This window comes from Microtus ochrogaster, chromosome 7 (genome assembly GCF_000317375.1).
Source record: "Microtus ochrogaster isolate Prairie Vole_2 chromosome 7, MicOch1.0, whole genome shotgun sequence".
Taxonomy (NCBI): domain Eukaryota; kingdom Metazoa; phylum Chordata; class Mammalia; order Rodentia; family Cricetidae; genus Microtus; species Microtus ochrogaster.
Genome location: NC_022014.1, coordinates 65,653,456 through 65,662,642, shown reverse-complemented (window position 1 = coordinate 65,662,642; position 9,187 = coordinate 65,653,456). Strand labels below are relative to the sequence as shown.

Here is a 9,187-nt window from a genome sequence, read left to right as displayed (position 1 = left end):
GCCTATATACCAGCTCTATACCACGCCTATATACCAGTTCTATACCACGCCTCTCCAGTATTGGCAGAGGAAGGAAGGGAAAGAGAGGATTTTTGTTTTTCATTCTAAATATCCACTTTTACACCTACTTTTGTAGTCTTTAAGAGAACCCCCAAATACTGTAGCATGCCTTGATGAAACTTTTCTCCATCCCGCCCATGTCTTCAGTGTCACTAAATCCAATGAACACTCATGAGCCCTCTTCGCTACTGACACCTAGCAGGATTTGCTACAGCTGGTCCTGTTCTGCTTCTTGAAACTTACACAATCTTTGTCTTCCAAACTGCCATCCTCTCCTGGTCTTCGCACAGCTTCCGATCTGTCTTTCTCAGTCTCCTCTGCTAACTTACATGCCACGTTCTGCTTAGCATCCTCTCTTCTTTCACTTCTTTGCCTTACTAATTCCTACACAGACATTAGGTCTCAGCTTGGTGTCTGTACTTCCTCGGGGAGTCTCTCTCTGGACTCAGAGTTAGGTCAGTCTCTCCCACATGACCTTCACTCTTCATTCAGAGCAATGTTTGGCACTTCGTCACTTCCTTGTCTTTCTTCTCCCCTCTGGGCTTCCTTAACGTTTCATGCCATCTCAAACTAAATAAAGTTACTAAGAATGGTGCCTCCTGGCTACAGCTGACTGCAGCTCACTTAGGTCTTCTGGCTGTGCTAAACATCTCACAGGTCTCCTCCCACTTTACCACATAGGATCATTAGGGCCCAAGTTGCCTAACATAGCATGACAGGTATTACCACCATCTATTCGGGTCCAAAGGAACCCCTCCACCAAAGCTAACTATCCAAATCATTTTTATATCAAGGAAGAATACCAGGAAGGTTTTAGTGCTTTCTTATTCAACTTGTTAGAAAACCTATCCAGCTGGGTCTGGTAGCATGTACCTTTAATCAGAGCACTCTGGAGGCAGAGGTAGACCTGTGAGTTCAAGGCCAGCCTGGTCTACAGAGCAAGTTCTAGGCCAGCAAGGGCTATAAGAGGGGGGGAGGAAAGGAGGGAGAGAGGAGGAGGGAGGGAGAAGGAAACAAAGGGAGGGAGGAAGGAAGAAAGAAAGGAAAGAAAACATTTTTGAATCTGAGAGAAAGCCATTATAAGTTGGCTTTCCTCATAACTTTATATTAAAATGGCCACTTCAGCATTATCAATTGTAAATTATGTGCTGTGTACTAAGGAATATGTTTGGTAATTCAGCTATTACTGAGCTCTTCCTATGCACTGTGAAAAGACCTAGAGACACAGAAAGGAAGGAGCCATGTCTCACAACAGGTATTTCAGTTGCACAGAGTACAGTCAGACGCATCCTAAGAATTTTGTGCACAAGACAAGAACAGAAAAGAAAGGATGGTGAACTCTACCTGAGATTCTACTAGGTAGCTTTTCTGTCACTCTGACCCACCCAAAATAAACACTCTACAGAGGGAAAGAGCATTGTTTTGCCTTACAGTTTCAAAGGCCTCCGCCCAGTTTGACTAGTCCTGCTACTTGGTCTGACAATATCATGACATCATTTACATGTGCAGAGGGAGCTGCTACCTCATAGTGACCAAAAAGCACAAAAACCATGAAGAGCCGGGGATACACTATACCCTCCGAATGAATACTCTCAGTAATTTACGTCCCCGCCCTGCCTCATTTCCTAGTTTTTGTTACTTCCAAAAATGCCATCAAATTATGAATCTCTCAATGGAAGAATACACTGATCAGATCCTCATGGTCTAGTCACCTCTCAATGAGCCTGTTGGGGGAATATCGAATATTCAGATCATAACAGAGTTAGAAATGTCTTCCCAGAGGATCTGGAACTGGGCTGGGTCTAGAAAATAAAGGTGGAGACCAGGAGGGGATTTGAATTACAACAGATTTTTAAAATTCCATATTCAACAGGGAAGCAGGCTTGAGTGTCTGTAAAACGTGTTTTCATGCATTGCTTGATTTAATCCCCTGGATACTCTATGAGGTAAGCCTTAGCCAGAGTGGTGCCTCAACTGTAAGGGCCTTTCATTTAAGATGGTGAAGCTCGGGACCAGAGAAAGGAAACAGTCGAATAGTTAATGAATGGTAGCCAGTCCTGAGACTCAACACCTATATGCAAGAGTCTTAATAGCTGTGGTGTGCTAGAACCAGCTCGTTACTGGCTCGGGAAACCAACTGTTAAATCTTCAACTTTGGAAGCGTATTGTCATATCCTAGGTGGCTTGGAATGGACTACATTATAAAGGCTGTCACTCACTACAAACCAGCCACCCCAGTCCTTGCCCTCCTGTTTGTTTTGGTATGGCAGTTCACAGGCACAACTGCTCACATAATAAAGTGTTTATATAAAACCATAGCGCTACAGAGATGTAGACTAAAAATCTTACCAAAGAAGGGTTTATGATTTACGAGTAATTTGTTAGAAAAGAAAATTTTGAGTGATTAGGTCACTTAAAAATTAATCTTGCCAAATTAATCTTGTCCATAATTACTTATAAAGTTCCTTACTCGTTCCATGTCTGGTTTTGGTAAGGAGAAAAAAAAAAGGCTTAAGACACAGTCACCAATCAATGAGCAAACACTTCAGGGTTTGCGATTTGAATACTAACCAGCTGGCTTGTTTATTTTTAGGGCAACCTTGTCATTTTTACAAACTCCAGTTCTACACAAGCTCTCACACAAGCACGTCATCACATCGTCATTCATGTGAGTTCATGCACACACATGCACACGCACACACATGCACACACATTCGCGAACTCGGCAATGGCTTGTATGGGATTTGATCCTAATCATCTAACACTCCTTGGCTCTAGAGATCTTCACCCCCTTTCCTATTTATACAATTCCTCTTTCTTTTAATGAGTCCTGCCTCTGCGCCTTTATATTTAAGGCCTCGTCCATCTGAGTTTTCTAGAAGTATTGTCTGCCTCTGTTGACAGCGTGTCTGAGCAATTTCAACAAACCTTTCAGTAAACAGAGCTCCCTGAGATGCAGAGAAGTCAAGCCAGGCCGACCTCCTGATTAAAGAACCTTGCACACAGTCATCAGGGGACCTCGTACACTGTGCTACATTGTCAATTCATTTCTTCATTTTAAACAACCCCGCCTCATACTAGCTCACTGTAGAGCTCTTGAAAACTCCACAAGTAGCATACTTGAAATGTCAGACATTTTTCTTTAAAACATCTGGGATTCTCTTCAAGTGCTGGTCACTGAGGTTTACGTGCTGGTGTGTCTATGTGGGCAAAAGATATTTACAGATATTGAATTTGCTTAAAAAAAATATAACGTCTGTGCCTCTTGCTATAACCTCTGCAGGCTCACAGTGGAGCCTTTTCTTTGAGCTTTTTGTTAAGCACATTGCTGCAAGGCCACCTACGTTAGGTCTCAGTCTGCAAAGCGCGAAGAGCCCCTCTGAATTCCGGCAGTTTTCAGTGTCTTGTGTTGTGGTTTTGTTGTTCTGTTTTGCAATTATCAGTTAAGCTACCAGCAATCTGTTGGTTTCTAGAATTTACTTGGAACGCACAACTTGGGAAGACTTTACTATGAGCCCATTAAAGATCGCCATGGCAACATCCTCATAGTCACCATCAGAGAAGTGGAGATGCTTTATTCCTTTTTTAATGGCAAATGGATGCAGATCTCAAAACTGCAGAGCCAGAGGAAGTCCCTATCAACTCCTGAGGAGCCAACAGCCTTAGATATTTTACTAATAACCATTCAGGTATGTAGGATTTTTTTCAACTTTTGGATATTTCAGTTCTAAGATATTTACAGCAGCTCTAATACAATACGCCAAGAGCCATTCACATGTATGGTGATGTGGTTGAGTCCTGCGATTCCACAGATAGCAACGATGCTGTGGGTTACTTTCATTGATTTCCGTCTATGCATGGAACTGATCAAGCAATCCGGAGAGTAGGTACTCTGAAAATACCCTGACAATTGTCTGAGTCACTTTCCCATGACTATGACCAAAATATCACCCAGAGAAACAACATGAGGGGAGAAGGTTTGTTCCGGTTCACAGTTTCAGAGTGTTACAGTCCATCACAACATGGCATGGAAATGCACGGCACAGTGACTCAGCCAGGGTGCAAGAAACCTGACACAACAGCTGCTCGTGTTGTCACAAACCAGGAAGCAGGGAGTGGCCAGAACCAGGGACTAGGTGAGACCAATAACCTCCAAAGACTCTCACAGCCGGGTCCTATCTCCTGAAGGCCCCATAGCCCTGCAAGACTCTACCAGTCAGGGAAACAAGCAATCCAAATGCAAAATGTATGGAGTACAATTCAGATTCAGACTTGAACATTGATGAGCCAGTGAGAAGAACTGAGACAACCTGCAGAGGCTAAATTAACTCGGTACCAGGATGGAGAGTACAGTACCAGGGGTGCGGCATCACACGCATGTATTTATACTTGGTTGTTCTCTTCCTAATACTCACAAGACAGCGAGACACAGTTAAGTCCATTTTAGGAATGGGTCTCAAAGAAGTTACGAGACACAGGGTGGCACACAGAGGCTGAATGAGTACAATTAATGAAGCTTTGGCCCCATTTTGTCCTTCACTTGGGCAATTCCTTTTCTAGGCACCCAGAAATTGATATTTAAAAGTTTATGTTCTTTCTCTGTAGTGTCCCTTTATTAGGGAGAGGGAGCGTGCCACAGTGCCCACGTGGAGGTCAGAGGACAATTGTAAGGCTCGCCTCCCTCCTTCTACCTTGAGGGTCCCAGGATTGACCTCAGGCTTGGAGGCAAGCACCTTGCCCAGCTCAGCCATTGCACCTTCTTTTTCTGAAAGAAGGGACCAGACACTGCATTAGGCTCAGGGGATGAAGGCCACAGAATGTGGCCCTAGCCACATAGCGACAAAAATGCCAAAACTGATAGTTCAACTCAAGATCATCTGATGGGTGGGGGGAGGTTCTTTCAGCTGTCAGTTACATTCCGTGATACAAGGGAGAGACTTAGTCAATACTGACTTAGGATTTTCGTGAAGGTGGAAGACAAGAGCTCCCAGTAACCACCAAACTTCAAGCCAGAGCAACTCACATGCAGACCCGGGCTAGATAACAGCACTAGCCACAGGCCTGGCTACCCACATGGCGCACAGACTCACATGTGACATGAACTTCAAGCTGCTTCTTTTTCTTTCATTTTTTTTTAAATCCACTGAGTGTATAGAATTCATCAGATAGAATTGGGTAGAGAAGTTGGGGGCAACATCTGTACTGAGCCACGATGGGATGTATAGCTACAAATCCATCCAGTCTGAGTAAGAGGGAAGGAGAGCCCTGTTCCACACAGACCCACATGGGGATGGATGCCTTACGGCCCCCAGACTTTGAAAGAGGAGAGTGAGGCTCCTTATTGCTCCATGTCTAGCCATCTTAGGACGACCAAAGTCTACTTCAGCCTTCATGTTGAGTTGTCGAAGCCCGCTCCTGATAGAATTATGTCTCTGGTCTTCAGTGTTTGGCTACCAATCCTAAGAGTCTTACTTTCCATTTCCTGTCCAGCACAAGACCTGCTTGGGAGGTGGGAAAGAGACGGGGGGGGGGGGGGTTGGTGGGAATGACATCAAGCAGGAATGCGCCAGTCAGCGGGGGTGAATTTTCCACTTGGATCTGTGTGGAAACCTGAGCCTGCCTCTATTTTTGGTCTCCTTCTCTAACAACCTTTCACCAGATTGGAATTTTTCTGCACCTGTAACACATTTTTTATGTAATAAGTCTAGGAGAAACCAGGTATTATATCCTGCTGGGGCCTGTGTTTCTAGGAGCAAAGGTAGCCCAGGCCCCAGTTTATCCCTATAGGGGATTAGTGTATTAGTCACCCTGTAAAAACTCAATTTCTTAAATGTTTCTTTTAGCACTTGCTTATAAAAGGTGAAGAGGGGAGCCATGAGTGTGTCTGCGTTCCCCGCCCCCACCCTCTTCACACATACACCCACCCTCTGTCGGCTCTACCAAATCAAATCCAGAGCTATCGGCCTTGACCATTAAGGTTACCTTTGCCATGTGGGACTTTGTCCTGGTTTGGGCCAGGGCAAGTGGTGAGCACACTCATTCTTGTATTAGGCACCCCTCGGGAGTGAAAGTGAGTTAGCTATTTAAGGTGCACACGAATAGCTAGTGTGGCTGGGGTTTGTATCCCTTTGAAACTACGGTGACTGGGTATTGTTGTGATTCCATTCGTTCAGTTTTGTGGCCAAAGGGAGTTATTTTTCAGCCCTTTGTCTCCTCTTGTGCAGGAAACCCCACCTCACAGGGTTCTGATGAAGAGGAGACAAGCGAGCACATCAACATCAGAGAGTAAGGAACACAGCAAATGTTCACGATTCCTAGCACTTCTCCACTTAAGACAACCAAAGCAATACTAGGTTTCCCTCAGACCACTTCCAATCCAGCTCCTCCACCTTCCTGTGGAGACCTCTGCTCCTGGCCAGTCATCCCTTGAGGTGCTCCATCACGCCATCTCCCTTCTCTTAAAAATAAGAAATGCTGTACAAAACCTATACAGTTCACAACTGGATATTCAAAACAGGCAAAGGCTTCAACAACATCTTAGCCCATAACTAATTTATTAATCCCTGGGAACCCAAGTGAGCTTTGATGTCCAACCCCCCAACCTTCTCAAAGCCCAGGCCTTCCTAATTGGTCTTTCCCATGTATCTAGGAGAGAAAAATCCTCCTGTTTGCTTGGGAAGTAAAAGAAGTGTTATGGACAATAGAGTCCTGCTGAGAGAACTGAGTGGCAGTGAGGGTCCTTCCAACAAGAAGGCTGCCCATGGATAATGCTTACTCTAACTATGACCTTCAGGAGTCCCTCCAGGAAGTGCGAAGTTGTCTAAGTGTATTAATCTCACACATGTGTATTATATTATTCAGACCTACCACATCTAAGTTATCATTGGGTTCTCATGAAAGGCCATAAGGCTAAATAATTCTGTGTCCAGGCCATTTATGAAGATACACATTTCAAGGAAATGGCCTGACAATGTCACATTACCCAAAAACAAGGAGAGACCCACACCCCAATACCTAGCCTGGAGCCCTTCCCATTCCACTGAGTGACTATCCATGCTCTCTGCCTCCTTTCTTCGCAGGCTGTCTTATGGAAACTTGACCACCTAGCTTTCTGCTTCCCCTCTTTAGGCATTGCTTCTCACCGTTAGATGCCCAGTACACATACCTCTTCTACCTTTTCTTCTGTCTTACCTGTTTCCCACCTCTCACAATATCTAGCACAATTATCAAAAGGGAAGCACACTACCTGTGGAAACAAACTAGCTGGGATAGAAGTAAGAAGCGGCTGAGTTCACCCATATGGGTATAAGCTATAATAAGCACTATCCATAAACACCAAAGGATCTAAACAACCTCCAATCTTCACCAGCTACTAAGGAGGTGAACAAAACAGAATACAGCCATGTGGTGGAAAATTAGTCAGCCATATAAGTGAATGAAGAATGATCCATGTTACAGCCTCGATGAGCCCTGAGAACATCGCACTAAGCAGAAGAAGCCACATAGAAAATATCGCAGATTATGGGGCTCCGTTCATATGCTCTATCTATACCAAGCAAGATTAATGAGACAGACTGCCTGGGGACGAGGGGCAGAAAGACTGGGGACAATGGCTGTGAATGTCAGGCTGCGTTTCAGAGTGATTTAAAAGGCCTGGATGTTAGTACTAACTGTTACAAACCTTGTCAATATGCTAAACACCACTGAGTTGAATGTTTTATGAAGAAGAAATCTATGAGTTACCCTCAGCGTAAAAGAAATGGTGGAAGTAATAGAGACCACACTAATCTATAGACATCCTTCTATACAAAGAGGGTAACCTCAGCCAGCGCTAGGTTATTATCAAAACATGTTCTCCTTTTAAAAAAAGAAGTTGGAAATGCAGAATTTAGAGTTAAGACTTCTCTATTTTTTAAAAAAAACATAAAACAATTCAGAAAATTGTGGTCTAATTAGTCCTGGACGCACAGTGACCACCAGTCACTCCTTTGTGACCCCTGCCCTCCATGCCTTGGCTTCCATGCCTTACTCAACAAAGTAAAAGTCCTGGACTTCCTGGAAAAGCAGCTGCCTTTTGGTCCTTTAGCAGGCCCTTAAGAGAACTGGCCAGTGAGGACAGACTGGGGAGAGGACTCTCAGACCCCATACCAGCAAGACCCAGGCCCAGACCTCCCTCCCCCACATCCATCCTTCACAGACATGTTTTTGCAACATCAACGAGGTGCCAGGCTCCCTTTGAGGTGCTATAGGAAAATCAACTGAGCAAGTCAAGGCCCTTGCTCTCAAGGAGTTCAGTCAAGGGAGGGAGACAGACTTGTAAACAAATCAAGGCACTACCAGGCAGAGTTACACCAGAGCCCGATAGCCGCACAAACACTGCACTATGGGAGCGCGCACAAAGCAGCTACTAATTCTGCCTAGACGTATCAGGGAAGGCATTGCCGAAGAGGTGGCACTGTGCTGAGCCATGGGTGGGGGAGGATAAGTTTATCCGATGGAGAAAAAAAAAAAGCCAGAGAAGGGAGAGAGTGGGGGGGGGGGAATTAAACGAGAGAGCACAAAGCAAGGAGGCAGCAGCTGGAAGGGCAGCTTCGGCCTCTCCTGAGCTCACACCAGGCCTAGCACAATCTTTATCAATCTTCATATGGACTTTCTTAGGCTGGTTTAGAAAACTGGCTCACAGCTTTCTCCCTCACACTGCCGTGTGTGTTCCACAAAGGAGAAGCTACATCTTACTCATCTCAATGCCACCAACAACCTCGCATGATCCCTGACACATCAGTAGGTGTCCCGTAACAGAGCCAGACCCGGGGCTAGACCTGCAAGGCTACTGTCGCTGAGCCAGGAAGACTCCCAAGTTCAAGACGTATGTGGGTTACAGTGAGTTCAAAGTCAGCCTAAGCAAGTTACTGAGCACCTATCTAGAAACCAAGGTAAAAGAGGAGCCTGAGGATACGGTTCAGTGGTAGGGGGCTTCCTCTGCGTGCCCCAGACTGAGATGCCTTCCTCAGTACCACACAAACAGAAACCAGGAGACAGCAATCAGGGCGGTGCTGGGGAGGGAAAAGCGATTAATCATGTCTAGAGACAGGGGACCCCAAAGGACAGTAATGATGGAAAGCTGAGC

The 9,187-nt window shown here is 45.2% G+C and overlaps 1 protein-coding gene across 1 annotated transcript in view; it reads left to right on the top strand.

The window, feature by feature from the left end:
* Window positions 1-9,187, top strand: part of Ankfn1 (ankyrin repeat and fibronectin type III domain containing 1) — a 155,625-nt gene that overhangs the window by 103,045 nt on the left and 43,393 nt on the right. The window contains exon 12 of the mRNA XM_026780905.1: window positions 3,534-3,749. Coding sequence (XP_026636706.1) covers window positions 3,534-3,749 — 216 coding nt within the window. The remainder of the gene's footprint in view (window positions 1-3,533; window positions 3,750-9,187) is intronic.